At 28.9% G+C, this 19,541-nt stretch overlaps 1 protein-coding gene and 1 pseudogene across 1 annotated transcript; one reads left to right on the top strand and one right to left on the bottom strand.

Moving 5' to 3' along the window:
• Positions 1-1,631: 1,631 nt before the first annotated feature.
• On the bottom strand, positions 1,632-5,771 carry LOC140982308 (phosphoinositide phospholipase C 6-like; annotated as a pseudogene).
• Positions 5,772-12,837: 7,066 nt separating this feature from the next.
• LOC140982980 (peptidyl-prolyl cis-trans isomerase CYP19-4-like) lies at positions 12,838-16,580 on the top strand. Its single transcript, XM_073449794.1, has 8 exons — positions 12,838-12,992; positions 13,092-13,160; positions 13,260-13,335; positions 14,232-14,279; positions 14,395-14,418; positions 15,626-15,808; positions 15,927-16,002; positions 16,286-16,580. Exons 1-8 carry the CDS (start codon positions 12,915-12,917, stop codon positions 16,422-16,424), a joined length of 693 nt encoding a protein of 230 aa, XP_073305895.1. The 5' UTR covers positions 12,838-12,914; the 3' UTR covers positions 16,425-16,580.
• The last annotated feature ends 2,961 nt before the right edge of the window (positions 16,581-19,541 follow it).

Genomic DNA, 19,541 nt, shown 5'->3' on the forward strand with positions numbered 1-19,541 from the left:
AACAAAAAAAAACTACGTTGGTTTTATTTCATTTTTATTTTATTTTCTAAAATCTAATTTTCCATTGTAATGTCACTTTTAAATTTAATTTAAGTTTTAACCCTTTAATAATATAATATTTATAACACAATATGATATATTTTAACTTAAGAAAATTATTATTTTTTCAATACTTAATTTGTCCAGTTTTTATTTTAATATATTAAATTTTCAAATTTTGATTTTGATACATTAATTAAATTTTTTACTATTTCTGTTCAATGACTTACAAGACATCTAACATTCATAAATTTATTATATCAAGCCAACATTTTTTGATGTCGTGATAACATTTTCCAGTATCAAGTCAACAATTTCGATAAAATAAAACTGAAAACAAAAAAAATCAATATTAAATCACCAAAATCGATGTTTGAATACTTAATAAACCAAACTCAAATAAAAAAATTAAAAAAAAAAAGACTAAAAGCGTTATTTTATCTTGAAATTAATTAACTATAATATATACACACACGCAGTCTTTGTGCGTGCTTCACGTGGATTGGGAGCATGGATTATGAAGAACTGGGACCTACATATACAGCCAGAAATTTCTTGTCATTATTTCTTTTTTCTACTTTTCTAAATCAATAATTTCGATTCATTCGGACCTATTAATCATTATGAAAATATATTCAATCATTGTTCAAAATTATGAAATAAGGGTACACATAAAACATGTTTAACATAATTTTATAGGTTAAAATGATATTTATTTAATACTTTAACATATTTATCAATAGTTTATCATATCTATTAATTATTATTATTATCACAAAAACTCCTCTGAGACGATCTCACGGGTCAATTTTGTGAAACAACTATAATATATATGTGTCATCCACGAAAAATTATTACATTTTATGTCAAATATATTAATTTTTATTGTAAATATGAACATGATTGAATCGTCTCACGAATGAAGATCCGTGAGACCGTATTATGAAAGACCTACTCTATATGCTTGAAAAAGAACCAAATTATTTATGGATTTGTTATTTGTATATCCTAAAAAATGCAACTCTATGTTAAAATAAGAATGTTACTTTCTGTTTATATTTATACAAGATATTTACGTGATCATTTGAATTCAAAAAAAAATAAAAATTGTTCACCAGAATTATCACTTGAATATTTTGTATCAAAATACACCGAGAGTAACACTCTTGATGTAGAATAAACAAATCCATCGATTTATTTGTGCTTGTACACCAAGAAGCTCGAAAAAAAAATTGGATCTTTTTAGGTCGGAAAATGAGTTTTACATTTTGTTTTAATTGGCTTCTATATTTCATTAGTTTCTAAGGAAGAAAGCGAAACCATAGTGAAATATTAAATGAGTATTGGATCCCATCACGTACTCAGAACTCACGTTATTCACATGAAAAACTTGGCCTATTAACTGACAAAATAATGAAGCTTGGTCATGCTGGGCTGTCAGTTTCTTGTTAATATTATGTTTTAATAATCAAATTCGATTATATTAAATTTATTTGATTTGATTAAAACTTGACCTCATTAATGTTTAATGATAATCATTATACCGATAATTAACATCAATAAAACATGTCATGCTTAAGTTAACATCAATCAAAAAATCAATTTCATTTCATTATCCGTTTTATTCGAACTGAAACCTCATGAGAAGCCTGACGGATTTAAACTTAACACCCTTTTTGTCATACAATGGGACTGCCCTTATACCAGGCTTCAATTCAGACACAGGCAAACATGTCTGCCCACCGAAATCGTCCTTTTCCGACACATTATGCTCACGCACCTCGATTCTTAGCAACGCCAGCTCTGGAACCCTTAACGGGAATGCAAACTCTTCGTCCCAATATGGTCCCCAATCATCTTCTATTATCTTCGTTCTTCTATTCGCCGAATCCGCTTCGACGCCAATTATTTGAACCTGGAAAAACGGATCAAGAACGGTCGTTTGGAAAGTGAGTCGTCAATCCTAAAAGTTTTTATTTGAATTGTCGATTTTGTGTTATCCTAGTTCAATGATCATGCCCTGTCGATTAGAAATATAGACTATGTTATTTTTGGTTATCAACATTAAATTTTTAATTTTATTTATTTAATATAATAAGTTCACATAAAAAAGAATAACAATTTGTCTCAAAAAATAAATATGTTCTGTATTTTTTAAATGTATGTGTGGATTACTAACCTTTGTGTAGANGGGTTTCTTGACAAATCCACACCCTCCGTTGGATCGAAACATCCCATGCATCATCCATAATGATTTACCATATCCCTATTTTAGGCAAAAATTAATATTAAAGAGTCGACGTATTGAAATGGAAAAACTACAATTTGATTTTATATGTTTGTATTTTTTTGCAATTTGGTACACTATATTATCAAATTTCGGTCTTTATTAACATATAATTTAGTTTTTTTTGCAATTTAGTTATTTTTCCACAAGATTGCTGATGTGATGTTGCACACATGCGCACCATAACAGCGCCACCTATGTCGGAAAAACGATTAAAACTTGAAAAAAAAAAACAAGAAACAAAGTTAATGGTCTANAGGTTTCTTGACAAATCCACACCCTCCGTTGGATCGAAACATTCCATGCATCATCCATAATGATTTACCATATCCCTATTTTATAGAAAAATCAATATTAACACGTCGATGTATTGAAATGGAAAAATTACAATTTGGTTTTATACTTTTATATGTTTGTATTTTTGCAATTTTGGTACATTATACTCTCAAATTTCAGTCTTTATTAACATATAATTTAATTTTTTTTGCAATTTAGTTATTTTTCCACGAGATTGTTGATGTAACGCGGCACACATGAGTATTATGACAGCGCTATATCAGCCCTATGTCGGAATATATATTATATATATATATAACTAATCAACAAACCTGCATATTAAAGGCAACCATCTGAGCACCATGCCTCCATCCAACAATTGGCCTGAAATTTGAAGATGTCACTCGTGTTCCCTTGGGAAACACCCTCAAAATATTCCTCTGAGTGAACCTACATGATATATAAATTAAAGGGTGAGGAAAAATCGAGGCCAGGATTGGATATAAACCGATTATTTGTTATCGATCGATCATGTTTCAAGAGTAGCATAGGAAAAAGCAGAGTACCTCACAAGATCAGTTCCATAAGATTCTGCAGCCTTTTCAAGTCTTTGCTCACTCAAACTAAGTCGATTAACTTTATCAATTCCACTTCTTAGAGCCTCTCTCAGGCTTTTTTTCGCCTTTCCAGCATGAATGCCGATGAGTTGTCTGTATTCTGGTTCTGCTACATTACACGATTTCTGTCTATAAACATCGTTATCTTCATCCTGATCACCATCACTCTGATATTTTCGAAATGACAACTATGTTATCCCCTTGATGGTTAAAAACCTTCAAAAAAAAAAACTGTCGTAGATATAATCTAACCAAAACTTCGTCTTCAGATGAATCTTTTTCCATTGGCAATGAGTTTTCTTCATCCATGCTAGTATTGTTCGATATGAGGTACTCTTTTGGTGGTTTGGTTGAGAGTATTATTTTGTACTTCAAGGCTTCGGGTGATGGAAATTCCTCCAAGCATCCCGATTCCGGGTAGTATAGCATATCTCCAAAAACTTGTGTAACCATCTGCAAACAAATTTAGCTTGAACCCCAATTTGAAAACGAACAAATAAAGCAAGAACATTTATGCAACTTAGAATTTCCAAAAACTATTGTGATTCTTACCTTAGCCACTTTAGCTTGAAGTTCGGGTGTCAGATGATCCTCTAAGGTGATTATGACAGGGTAAGGAGAAGCAACAAAAGCATGAACTTTAATGCAATTCAAGCATTTGATGAGTGGTATCGGAGTCGTTAGAGTCCTGAAAGTATTCAACATTTTAATTTTCTTGATCGTCAAAACGGATGCAAATTACTGGCAAATCACAAGGACTTGAGATTGAATCATGAGGGCTTGGGCACGATTAACACTATTCTCTTGAGGTGTTTGAGCTTGATAATATCAAACTCAGTTCGAACTTTAAGTGAGTCGCTCATGAGCTACTTATGAGTACCTTCCATGAAGAACATGTACATCATCCTTTCCAGAATTTGGCCATAAATCGAGCTCGATGCCCCTCACACCATTTTCCAGAGATCTTATAATAGGGATTTCACTAGAGTCACTGCTGAGTTGATTCCCAGTTAAATACGAATTGTGACCTGTGTATATGAAATAATGTTGCAATGGAGCTGTCATATCATGGTGTACCTGCATGTAATTTATATTATACACAAATTTTCGAACTAATCAAGATTTCCTTATCTTTCGATTTAAAATACAGAGAAGATTGTAAAATTAGTCTTGTAATTTCATCTATTTTGGCTTTTGGTCAATAAATTGTCAATGTTTGATCTTAATTAAACAAGTTGAATTTCTTTTTTGTCCCTCCAAAATGCTAACATAGAGATAATATGTTAATTATTAATATTCAGCAACATGCCAGCAATCATCAGTTGTCATATAAGAAAAAGAGTAGGTCTCTTGTGAGACGGGCTCACGAATTTTTATTTGTGAGACGGGTCAACCCTACCGATATTCACAATAAAAAGTAATACTCTTAGCATAAAAAGTAATACTTTTTCATGAATGACCCAAATAAGAGATTTGTCTCAAAAAATACGACCCGTGAGATAGTCTCACACAACTTTTTGCCAAAGAAAAATTTAGAACTTTGTCAAACTAGGCAAAAGATTAAATTTCGACGATAGTTCAACTCACAAAATCAATTGGAATTCTTTCATAAAATACTATCACAAAAAAAACCCCATCTTTAATTCCCTTGTAATGACTAAGCTCGATCTTAAGTAGTCAATGCTCGGTAACTTTTCAACAAGCTCGATCTTAAGTAGTCAATGCTCGGTAACTTTTCAACAAGCTCGATCTTTTGAGCATCAAACAGTTGTAGTTTTGTCTTTCTATTTAACGAAAATATATTTAAATATTTTTTAAACTATTTTAGGTTGTCAAAAATGTTACTATAAAATAATGATAATGACGAAAATAATTCATCGAATTTCGAATATCTGATATTGATTGCTCGCACCTTGCACACCAATATCTTAGCTTGATCATCTAGCTCGAAATGGTACTCTTAAGTTGGTACAAATTTGAGTTGATTTCGATCAAATCTGTCTTGTATACTAAGCCGCTCACGAGTTATTCAATAGTCGAGTCGAGTCGATACTAAATATATATCACAAGTTGTCTAAGAAAACAAAAGGTCAACCAATGAAAAGATGACTGAAAGTTTAAGGAAAGAGACCTGAACATTAATGGGGCCATTGAGATCATCTTGGAACAGAAAATAAAAGAACTCTTCCAGAGTGATCGTCGCCTCCCGGCGGCAGTCGCGGCGGTGGAGGACTTTTTGCAGGATCGCCTCCGCATCAGCGGCTGAGCACCATTCCTCCTGGTGGTCAACCAAGAAATTAAGTAACTGATCGGCAGACATGTGGTCGAGCCCCTCCGCATACTGTCGGAACGCCTCCCTCACATCCGGCGGCGGCCCTGGATCGCTGATCTTGAACTTCCGCCGGAAAAATCGGAACATTTTGTAAGAATCGTAGCTCTCCATTACACCAAATCTCGAAATGACATTTCGAAATTGTTTTGAAGACAAAAAAAAAAAATAAAAGAGAGAAGCTTAGTCTGTAAGGAGCTATGGCCTATGGAGAATCCCAATGACTTCTGATTTATCATTTGGGAAATAGTCTTTAGGTTTGTAATTTTATTATAAATTTTTTATATTAAATTAAATTAATCACTTTAAATAGAAAATTCCTATATCAAGTCAAATATATAACATAGGATAAAAAAATTTCTTAAACTCTATAAAACAATATATCATTTTTATATATTTTTGTTTAATATATTTAAATTTGATAAAAATTTATTAGTAAATTTAAATTTATTTATTTAATATAAGAAGCATCTTATTTTATTCAAACCTTTTTAAAAAAAATTTTAACAACAATAGTCTCATTAATTGTATTTGTAAATCAAGTTATCAATGACAATTTAGAAAAATATTTTAAAATTTTATAAATTTTGTGAGACGTGGTAGGATAATTGTTTTAGATAAAAATTAATATTTTGTATGATTTTTTAGTATAAATATAAATGAATAATTATTATTCTATCTATATATAATATTAATCTATAATATACTTATTAATTAAAATTAAACCCCTTTGTGGTATGTTTGTGTAGCTTTTTTTTTAAAATTCCGTAAATATCTTTTTAATTTCTTCTACCTTCAATCTTCTTAATTTTCTCTCTTCATTCAAATTAAATTAGTTATATATGGTTAAAAGATTATAATAAATATATAATTATTATGATTACGTAGGTTGGCAACTTGACGGCAAGTATTTATTATGTTCTCTAATTACTAATAAAGACCAATTAAGCATCCTATATATAGACTAGGCAAATCGAGTAAACTTAAATACTATTTTCATATTTAAATTATTGAATTTGAATTAAACTTTACATTAAAAAAACTTTAATTGTATTTTTTTAATGGAGCAAAAATAATAAAGCTTTGCCATTATATAACAACCCATGATGCATGATTATAAGCGACATAAAAATTGATTCTTATTTCATGAAATAATATTTTGAAGATATTGTTGTTTTTGGAATTCGTCATGAATTTAAATATTGAAATTTTGTTATTCTAGATTTTCCAATTGTTATTACGTAATTCCTTTTGAAACAAGTCATAATGTTTTTTTTAAAAAAAAACATCATTTTTTTAAATTAAAATTTTTTAAGCAGTCAATTTTCAAATATATAATAATTATTTGTTAGATTATGCGCTTACTACTAAATCAAATAGTTGTTAGTAAATGCACAACTTTATTTTATTATACACATGACAGTGCAGAATGCACAAGCTTAGGTGCTAATGAGTCAGGTTGTTAGGCACATGAGTTCGGAGAGATGCGTTTCTATTTGCTAGTGATGTCTCGTATCTTTTAGATATCAATCTTACTCTTTTCCTGCCATCGGACTTGTCCCCAGAAGAGACAGTAGTACATGTTAAGATTTGACTTCACTCTTTTACTATCCACCTAGTCAACCATATCAAGTGGTGTAACGTCAACAACTTGATGCACGAGAACTTCTCATGAGTTTATTCATCTCAATAATGCTTTCACTCATGCACTTTTAACCAAACATTCCCCCCAAGAAGTATAGAAATTTGCTTATTGGGAGACTTGAACACATGATCATGCTCTGATATCAATGGTTAGAATCAATTGCTTACCATTAGACCAAAAGTTATAGATGTTTGTCAAGGCGCAAATTTATTTCTTTATATTTTAAATTTGCAGGTGATAATGGGTCAGGCTATTAAGCTCATGAATTCGGGGAGGTACATGTCTATCTGCTGGTGTTATCTTATTTCTCTTAGACATCGATATTACCATTTTTTATCGATGGCCATGTATTCAGAAAATTCAGTATTACCCGCTAAAATATGAGGTCACTCTTTTACGACCCTATCTAGTCAACCAGATCAAGCGACGTAACGTTAGTATTTTACGAACAAGAATTTCTTAAAAGGTCATTCATCCCAGTAGTATTCTCATTCATGCATAGTTAATCTACTATTATTACTATTATTTTGTGAGTAAACGTAAAAACACTCTATCTATATTTTAAAATTTTATAATGGTTAATTATTTTGAAAAAAATCACCCTAAAAAATATGTCTAGTTCCGTTTCTATATGGTACACCATATATTGTTGATGAAACACTCGATATTACATGCAACATTGGACGCTATTAAAGTGTCTAGTGTCATGTGATAAGCATTATGGCAAAATAAGATTAAAACAAAATACAATGTTATTGTATGGATCAATATTAATGAGTTAGGATAAAAATCTGGACATAATTGACTATATTTTTTCTTATTATTATCACCATTATCATCATCTATAAAATAATATCACAAAGTAAATAAGTATACACAAATACATTGTGCATATATATTAAGGTGACAAAACAAGAAGTCTAAGGCATAGTTTATTACATATGATAGGATAAACATGTGATATATAATATAAAGATAAGTTAAGGATAAATAAGATGTATGATATTATATTTAATGTTTGGTATGATTTTAATAAGAGTGATTAAATTTATCTATTATATTGTAATTACAAAATTAATCTTATCATAATAAATTTTATAATTTCAAAGTTGTTGTTTGAGTTCATATTTCTTATCTGGTCATGCGCCAACAATGTTTGCATGATTTATTTATTCTTACCTAATTTTATATATTATATAATATGATAATTGAGCCCTTGATTTTGTGAGTCAAGTCAAATATCAAATTTTAAGGTTAATCGAGTGATACTAATAATTTTATTGAGATTTATAAAAATCATTTATATAATTATATCGAGTTCATTTATATAATTATCATATTATATAATATATGAAATAAATAAAAATATTTATTTGATGGGGTGGTGAAATGAGATAACAATAGGGTTTAGGATTTCTATATATTGAGGGCAATTAAGTCATTTATAGTGTTTTTTATAATTAAATTAAAATTATCACATCTCATAAAAAAGATATTTTATCCTTGTATAAGCTTATTTATCATGTGCTTTCTAAAACGGTACCAAACGTGGGATAAAGAGGATTATTTATCAATCACTCTCTTATCCAATATACCAAACTATACATAAATGTATATGCTCCGAAAGATGCATCATAGTGATACAAACTGTGCGTACAATGAAATGAAGGGAATATAACATCTTAGGGGTATTTGAGTTGTAGATGATCGTTTAATTAATAGTGAGCAATTTGATTCTTTCTATCAATATTTTTTCTGACGATTATGTCACAATGTATATCCAATGCAGTTTAATCGGTTAGCGTGATTTACATGTTATTATGTTAGTTCATAAATTTATCCAATATGCATCGAAAGATAACAGCAACATGTTCAAGCGACATAAAAAAAATTAGAGAATGTAGAACAACTAATTTGATGTTAGTGTGATGGTGACAAATTGATGATATTACCATTAATCTAAAATGTTAAAAATTACTAAAAATAATACCACGAACTTAAAAATACAAAATTATCACAATCAAAATAATCGTCTTAATTAACTAAAAAAATCTTATAATAAATAATGTTTTAAATTTTCTAAACTCTTTTTGCATAAATTATCTGACACGGACCGACATATATCGTTTAGGAAAAAATTATATATATATATACCACTAATACTATAGGTACACGTTATGTGTGTGTGTGTCTATATATANAGTGGTATTATTACAGTTCCTAACATTGCAATCCTTCATTTTTGTGCCGGCTTCGCCAGCATCGTTCCAGCCATGAATTGTGGTTGACCCGATCCGATCAAATCTGGCCTAATTTGTGAAAAATATGATTTTTTGGTCAAAAATATTATTTTCGTAAAAAAAAATATTTATATTATGAATAAATATTAAAAATATTATGTTTTTATTTATATTATGAATAAATCTTATGTAATATTTACTGTTTTGTGTCAAAAGTATTTATATAATTTGTATCGATTTGAGTGAAAAGTATTTTATTTTATGTCAAATGTATTATTTTTTACCATAAAAATATCATTATTTTGTTAGTTATGTTATGAAAAAATATCGTATAATATAAGTTGCTTTGAATTGAAAAGTATTACTTTTCATATCTAAAATAGGTCTGAGTATTATGGTCGTGTCGGGTTGATATGAATCATGAATATAAATATATAATACCATTACGGATTAGACTTATTGTTTTAATAATGACATTTAAATTTGGAGAGTATTTCTGGGAAAGCAATGGTGATTAAATTAAATTTATACTTTCTAAACATCTTTAAATAGGGTTATAACTAGAATCTCACTACCAGACAACTAACCATTCGATTAATAATTTTTATGGGCAAGATATAATATAATAATTTTTTTCTTTATCAAAAACTATAGTTAATGATAATAATATAATTTTAATATTTTATATCATATAGTATATCATATATTGATTCAATCACTCTCTCATTATGACATTTATTGTTCTTGATCACTGTCTTTCTCTCAATAATTACACTCATTGATATCCTTGAGAAATGAACATGCGGGTTTGGCCTTAACAAAATTATAGGATCGAGCATTTTTTGTTATACCAAACATAAAATTGATGATAATTATGTAATTTCAATATTTTAAAACTTTACAAGTCCAGTGTCAAGTAATGATCAGGGCAAATTAAAGTCACACGTTTGTTCGGTAGAAAAAAGTTGTGTATATAAATGATATAATTTGACATATATATCTGACTTTGCCGCCCCTATCTTTAAGAACATAATTAACATTTAAATACTTTGTAATTAGGTTTAGCTGTGCTACTTTTATGTTAAAAGATATTTAAAACATCTTGGGATAATATATAACAAGAACGAAAAACAATTTTTAATACTTATTACTTTATCTGTCAAGTAAGATTTCGATCCTCTAGGACTCTATTTTAGAAGCATTTATACATGATCAAATATTCTATGATATCGTCTCACGGATTTATATTCATGCTATAGGTCGATTCGGTCCATATTTGAAGTGAAAAATAATATATTTAGCATAAAAATTAATATTTTTTTATTGAATGGGTCGGATAAGAGATCTGTTTCATAAAATTAACATATGAGACGATCTCACATTAGTTTTTGTATTTATACATATACATAGACGTATAAAAGTACATGTGACATAAAAAAATATAAAACATGAGATTAAACTTAATTTAAACATATAATAAACCATTTTTTTTAAAAAAAATCATACAAACTTGAAGATTAAGACTTTACAACCCGAAAATACATCACATCTTTCATCATTTTGTGAGAATAGTCAACTTAATTTACATTGAACGAACTGATCTTGATATTTTATTTTATTTTAAATGAAAAAGACTGATTAAAATTAGAGATATTAAAATTGAAAGTCAACCTCCTATATTTAAAAAAATGCAAGTGAAACTAAGTCATTTGATAAAAATTTAAAATGCATTGCCTTAGCAGGCAAGTTGTCACACATCGTTAATTAATTAGTAATGGAGAAAATATGTTGTGTAAACATGCCTTTTATAATATGTTTTCATGTGTAATTTTACATTTGGTTACTAGGAACTTTCTAAGTCTTGTTGTAGAAAAATTTGTATTTGGAGTCATACAAGAGTGTTTGTCTGTCGGTTCAGTTAAGTTCGATTCTACAAAATTTAATTTTGATTTTAGAAATATAAAATTTAAATTAAATAAATAAATAATAATCAATTATAAATCAACAAAGCTGATACTTGATTCACTAAATATCATTTTATAAAATATATAATTTAAAATATAAATAAAATTATTAATCTAAATAAAATTATGTTTTCTCTTCGGTTCGATTATGACATATATGACTCGAAACCAAATCATATAAATTTCGCTTTCAAAATTCATACCCAAAGTAAAAAATTTTGTTTTATAATTCGGTTCGTTTCGGTTTAAGTTTTCGGTTTAAACCATGATATCAATGTTTTAACATGTGAACCTTAGGGTCCCAAAGCAATAGCTAATTATTGTCCATATATTTGCACAAGATGTTTACATGAATATCTAAATAAAAAAGTATCAACAATCTCTATTTTTCGATTCTCTTGTCAATACTTTTTTGGGCGAGTTTTTCACGCAGTGGTTGTTTCATGTGATTTATCTGACTAACGTAATTACCCTGGACATATTGAAAGATAGCGATTATGGGTTCTCACGTGATTAAAAAAAAGTTTTTTTTGATAAATCACAATTCACAAACGCTCTTGTAATAATTGCTCCTACTGAGAAAGTGATCGAAACTTAGTTATTTGACTATTTTAGTGTTTAAAATATTTGAGTTATTGTTATTACAAATTAAAACGGAAAATACTCATCCTATCTTTTATACCCAAAAGAAAATATTTAAATAATTCTTAATTATGCTATGTACATTTTGGCAAAAAGATATAAAGATAACATACAGAAGTATACCAAAATAAAATTTTGGTTCGACAAAAAAAAACTGAATAAATCTATTTGATTTCTTACTTATTTATATATAATATCTACAGATTATTACTCTACAATTAAGTTTATTATTTTTATTTCGTTTTGATTCCTTTTCCTTCAAAACCAAACATATTTAAAAAACTCGAAAATGATTTTTTGGGGATATTTATAAAATGTGTATTTTAATTACTTTGGAGCAAAATGTATAATATTAAAATATAAATTAATAATACTGTATCGTACAATAGTTGACCAATCAATCAATAATCAAATTAACTGTAAATTCATATATATTTTATTAATCAATTTATACATGTAACAAAAAATTGTAAGACGATTTTATAAATCTATATTTGTTAAACGAGTCGACCGTTCTACTTACAATAAAAAAATATTATTGATATAAAAATTAATTATTTGGATTAAGTTAGATTAGATATATATCTCACAAAATTGATAGGTAAGATGTTTCATTTACGTTTTTGTATCAAAAAATTATAAAAAATATATATAATATATAAAATTTTAACAAGTAATTAATTTATTTATATTATAAAAGATCATATTCTTATTCAAATATTTTATTTCAAAGTATTTATTTTGTTGTAAAAAAAATAAAATTATTATTTTGTTCTCATAATATCTAAAACTTATTTACAGATTTATTGGAATCAATAGGTTAGATTAGTTTCAGACTTTCAGTTCACAAAATACAGAGCTCCATCACTGCTTCAATGGCGACCAGGACCAAAATTCTCCCGTTCGTTCTTGTGTGGATTCTGGCTCTTTTCGGGACTGTAGTTTTTGTATTGGTAATTTTTTTACTCTTCCTTTAATCTTGATTTTGATCACGATTTTCGAATCGTTTTCAAAAAAAATATCTGATTCAACTGACCTATTATCGGAATCAGAATCGATTAGGCGATTCAGCGGTTTCGTCCAATCAGAAAGTGATCGAGAACGGGAAGCGCTACTCAGAGGTTTGATTTTGTAAATAATTGTTCTGAATTCATAACTTGGACAATCTTCATCTTCCTATTGGATTTTGATTTCATTTTTTGTTCACTGGATTTATTTAGGCGGAAGCTTTGGATGATTTAGAAGAAGTAACGAGTAAAGTTTACTTTGACATTGAAATTGATGAAAAACCCATAGGTAATTTGTCATCATTTTATTTATGTTCAGTCTTGAATATTTTGAATTACAGAGTGATTTATATTTTTGAGTTGGATACTTATGCAGCCCTGTTCCTATGAAGTTCTTCAAACATTTTTTTATCTCGATGAGTATATATATTCGTAATTTTTTTATTTATAATCTTTTTTAGAATTTTAAATCGGTTCTTGGCTTTCTTATTTTATTTTTATTTGATAAATGCATAGTACTATGCTGGTGCGACTATCACCTTTTCTGATACCGAAATGTCATATACCATTAGAGGGTGTTACGGTGATTTATTAATTATGTGAATATGTTATCTAATGGGGTAGCCATGATAAGTCGTCAAAACTTGCACTTGGGAAAACAAACATGAGTTAGGAACTACATCGATGTGGTGTGATTTCAATTTATTTGATATGTATTGAAAGAACGATCATTGTACATGATAATACTTGTAGACTCAAGTAGGTATGTGCATTGCTCAATTATCTCGTCTCTGGTGAACAATAATCATAGTTTGTTGCCAAAAACTTGACCTCTGTCCGACAATTTTGGAAGTCACAATGCTTTGAATTCTGACCATATTATCATAAGGCAGCAAATGATAACTATTTTTTTCCAGTTTCGGCAGTCGTAGAAGTCATGGGGCAACACTGCCTCTCTCACAGCCAGAGCATGATCTGAACGCCCTAGCAGTATTTTTGGATAGGATCCTGAGTTATATAGGATTGTGGTGGTGATTGTGAGGAAGTTAAGAACTCACTTGTGTGCAAAACTATTAATCAGTCATATAACAAATGAAAATTAGAAAGTTAACATCTTATCACCTTTTTGGTAAATTCCAAGGTTATTTTGAATTAAGTTTTTACCACAAGTTTTTGTATTTTCAGGTCGCATTGTCATGGGCCTCTTTGGAAAAACTGTGCCATTGACAGCAGGTAATCTGACCAACAACCCGCCCCTTATCAAATCTTAGTCTGCTGTTATTTATTATGTCAGTTTAACACCTGGATTTATGCTTTTTTCTTCTTTTCTTTTTTTTTGGTTGTGCAGAAAATTTTAGAGATCTTTGCACGGGTAGCCGAGTAACATTTTCTACCTAATGCTTTTACTGCTTACAAGTTTTCTAGTCATGAGATCTAACAAGTTTTTAAGTATGTTTGTATAACGTGCTGGAGAAATACTTAGTATAGTAGCATCACTATCGTAGTATTTGTGTGATTCGTGCAGTTGAAGTATGCAGCCTCAAACAGAATTTATTATGTAGACTCCTTTATCATATTTTTGCACTGTGTTTGCTCGAAAATCTTGAACATCTTGGGCCCTTGGCTGTCAAATTCGTACTTGATTATTTAGTGTTTGTTATGCTTGCACTCTCTAACATGAATTTGAAAGTAAAGAGCATTAATCACACATGAGACGTGAGATGAGTCCAAGAATGCTAAAGGGAAACTGCGTAGATTAATCATATTATTTGATATTTAACATGCTGATTGAACTGATCCAAGTATAGATCCTTAAATATTAAGATGACAATTTAGAAGATATCAAGAAGGGATGACAAGGAATAAATCCTTGGAGCTGAAATCATAGGACCTAGCTAGATAAATCCAGTTATATCCCGATGAAGGCCATTTACATTGTGATCTGATGGTACTTTTGGAATGAAGCAGATATTGTCAATATTTTGGGTCTGAAATTACCGCTTATATTCTATTTGTAGTGGAAGGAGGTAGGTTTCGTCTTAAATATAAAGATTACTCTGTTGATTTACGGATGATTACAATGGTGTCTATTCTCAATCGTCACACAATGCTATCTGGCTCATGTGCCCTGTTTTCTGCTTGCGTGTGGGGGTGCTTTATTGTTGGGTCTAACAAAACTGCTGGGAAAGTTGATACTTGAAGGAGTGAGTTAAATTTGCACGGGTTAATGAGATGCTAGTCTTGGGATATACCCTAAGGTCACATCTAATGGTCCTCACACGAGGGATCCAAAAAACATCAAGGACCTCATATGTAATAACAAATATGGAGTTTTAGATATACAACTGGGGCAATATCCTATGCGTAGGTTGAACTGAACCAATTGTATTATAACTTTTCAAACTATTTTACTGTTATACTTTAAGCCATTTTCATCATTATTTGGTCCAAATGTCTTAAATATGTGGTTGGCGACACAATTAGTTTTGTGTAACTGGAGAAATTCAAGGTTGAATTTAGTGAAATGAGGTCCGGATACTTAAAGACTGTGTTCTAACATGTACATTCTTTCTACGCAGGGAAAAAAGGCATTGGAAAAAGTGGGAAGCCCCTTCATTATAAAGGGAGCAAGTTCCACAGGATCATACCAAGCTTTATGATTCAGGGAGGTGACTTCACACATGGAGATGGACGAGGTGGAGAATCGATATATGGTGAGAGATTTTCTGATGAGAACTTTAAGTTAAGCCACACTGGCCCAGGTGAGTGAAGCAGTTGCTCCTCAAATTTTACTTCATGAAAGCATCTTCAGTAGCATCATTTTTCCAGCCGTGTGAACTACATTTTCACAAAGCTCGAATATATTTGTTTTTCACACAGGGCTTCTTTCAATGGCAAATGCTGGTCCGGATAGCAACGGATCTCAATTCTTTATTACCACTGTGAAAACAAGCTGGTAGTTAACCATAACCCTCGACTTCTACGATCCCATGCATTGAAATATGATAAACTCTATGCGTCGGGGATGGAGTTTCGGACTTTCACTAAGACAATGTTGGCTATGGTTCAAACAGCATTTGCCCTTACTCCTATTTACCTTTTTGCCTCTGTATAGAATTTTTGTGATCGTTCACGCTCACCTTGCTATATGCTCTATTACCATATTTTTCGGATCAATATGAATTTTATTTCCTGTTAATTAGAACTTGTGTATCTGACAATTGGTCGACGTTTTACAGGTTGGACGGGCGTCATGTTGTGTTTGGGAAAGTGTTATCTGGTATGGATATAGTACACAAAATCGAAGCACAAGGAAATCAGCAGGGAGATCCCAAAAGCAACGTCTCCATTTCCGACAGTGGTGAATTGTCTAAATAAGCTTCCCGATGAACTTGCTCACTTATTCCACATGTGGATTATGGTGTATAATTATTGCGCTTTAACTATAATTTTGGTGTTATTATCGATACTCGATAACAATTTTCAGAATTTTAACAAGTCCTACACGCAAACAACTCTACATTATTCAAGTTATGGCGCACATGAATTTTTCTAATTCACAACAATCAGAACACAATAAATTTCTTTTGTTTGGCAAATGGATCTTATAATCAATCACACACATGCATTTATGTATATGAAAATATTACACGAAATCAATGTTCTAAAATATGCCGTCAATGACTGCCTAGGGATTGTGTGGTCGTTCGTCGATTCGATTTTTAGAAAGTCGATGTCTCTAAACACTGTTAAAATTAGTTGCATAGTTGACTCAAAATTTGTCAAGACGGTCGCCTTAAATTTGTTTTTAACAAAAATTTTAATTTTTTAAAAATATATTATTCAATATATTTTTCATTCATTTTGTATCGGATAAAGATAATGAATATGTTATTGATTTTGAATTTGAATTCGATGTAGATTAATTATAAAAATATGGAGATAAACAAGAATATATATATATATATATATATATAAACAAATTCACATAAGCACTGAGCGGTGGACGACAACCCGCTTGTCACCGACCTTTCTTTAGATATTGCACAAAAATTGCTTGTTTACTTATTATAATATAAATTTTAGTAGAACAATATATAAGAACAGAGAATATCAATCCAGAATATTATACTTTATTTGTATTATTTTTGTTAATGCTTTTATCATTTAAAAATAATTTTATCATACCATTGCATGTTTCTAATACCAAAAAATGCCATTATATAATTTATAGACTTCCTCTGATTAATGTTTTTAGAACTGAACTGGACTAATCAGTTCGATCGAAAATCGGTTACAGATATGGTCTGGACATCGTCCAAAAAGCGTTTTACTGGTCAAAATCGATTGGACCGGTTCACAATTTTTTTTATACTTTTAAAATTTAACTTTTTACTTAGATATATGATTATTTGGATTTTGAACTTTGTTAAATATATTATATTAGTAGTGTTATAGCTTATTTGATATTTTAAACCTGGAATATATATATTTTTTATTATTTATAATGTTAAATTTTAACTATATTATTTATTATATTATAGTATTATTTTATATAATATAACAGTGTTTCATTCCGACCATCTGTTTGAACCAATCCAACAAATTGAACCGGTATTTTAAAATAGACCGATTCCATTATCAGTTCGATTATAAAAATATCGCCTCCAATCCCCTTCACTTTCTCATGTTCACTTCACCGTTATTAATCAAATCAATTAAAAAAATAATAAGTAATCAGTTATGACTAAATATAATATTTTTAATCTTATATCTAATTAATCTCATGAAATATAAATAAATCAAGTAATTTAAAATAATAATATGTGAAAACATAATATTATATGATATTATATATAAATAAAGTACATACTCGGTTGGTAGAGTTTATATTGTATTTGTAACTATTTTGTTATATTTTAATTTTTATTTGATCACAATAATGAAATTATATCTGATTCGTATGAGATAATTTGTGAATATTTGAATCTAAATAAAATGAATATTAGTTTGCAACCAATAATGTGTGAATATTTGAATTTATTGTGTTAGTTTAAACGTGTCACACCCAAATTAATCATATTCAATAAAATTGATAAAAAATATAGTAGTGATTAATAGCGTTGATAGTTAAATACATTAAAAATAAATAAAGGGTGGTTCTCGAATTTAATCATAAAAAGCAATTAAAATTAAATTATATCAAAAACTAATTATCATGAAATAAAATTAGATTTATTAAATAAACACAATGAAAACTAACCTTGATTTCGATGGACTCCGTTATTTGAATTTTGAGTAGGTCTTTCGTAAGACGGTCTCACGGATATTTATTCGTTAGACAGATCGATTCTGTCCATATTTACAATAAAAATTAATATAGTTGACATAAAAATAAAACTTTTTCGTGGATGACCCATATAGAATATCCCTTTTACAAAATTGACCCATAAGACCGTCTCACACAAATTTTGTTTTGAATTTTTATAGCTTTGATGGTTGATGTATTAAATATCAATTATCTTCAAATATTCTTTAATTCGTATCTTGCATAATGATTAGTTAAATAAGAAACAAATGTCTTAATTCAACTATTATCAATTAAACATTATAACACAAGTGATGAAATTTTAATTTAATGGTAGCATTAAAAATTGACAAGAATAATGAAACAAAATAAACAGAAGCAGTTGTATTTATCTAATAATTATTTTCCTAAAAATTAATAAATTCAAAACAGAAAATTATTAATTATAGTTGTTCCAAATTCTTTACACTTAATTTCATTCTACTTTGTAAATCATTAATCATCTATCCCTTTCCGGGCCTTTTAGTCCACATCAGCAAATATAATCATTATTAATAAATATTAAATTTGTTTATTGTCATTATTTTTATTTAAAATCCTAATAAATTTATTAATATATATCGTAATTTTATTTCTTTTACTTTTCACAAAATGTTTTAGAAGCAGAAATGTACATGGAATTGGAGTACCTACTGCAAACACTTATGCAAATCTATTTAATCGATTAAGGCACTTTAATTTTAAGCATATGAATTTTTTTATAAGACGTTGCTGTGTCGTATCTCTTAAAATCAGTATTACTTTTTTTCTATCGTCGATGTTATCATCATCGACTGACACAGTTAAGATCTATTGTCACTTTTTTATGATGGATATAATCAATCAGATCAAACAATACAGTTAAATGCACAAAAATTTCTCAGCTTTTATATGATCTTTTCTTATACATACATATTTATGATTATAAACGAGTATGGTAGATTTCAAATAAATTCGAGGGGTGTTATTTGAAATTCAACACAAAATCTTTCAAAAAATCAAATCATTTCCTCCTAATCAAATTTTTAACAATGCAATTTAATGTGCTTATTATTTCAGGATATTAAATTTTAATCATTACATTTTTGAGAAAATCTTTATTTTAAAAAAGAAATATTTTATTTAATTCTACATTTTTTAACTAAATA

This window comes from Primulina huaijiensis, chromosome 8 (assembly GCF_012295235.1).
Source record: "Primulina huaijiensis isolate GDHJ02 chromosome 8, ASM1229523v2, whole genome shotgun sequence".
Taxonomy (NCBI): Eukaryota; Viridiplantae; Streptophyta; class Magnoliopsida; order Lamiales; family Gesneriaceae; genus Primulina; species Primulina huaijiensis.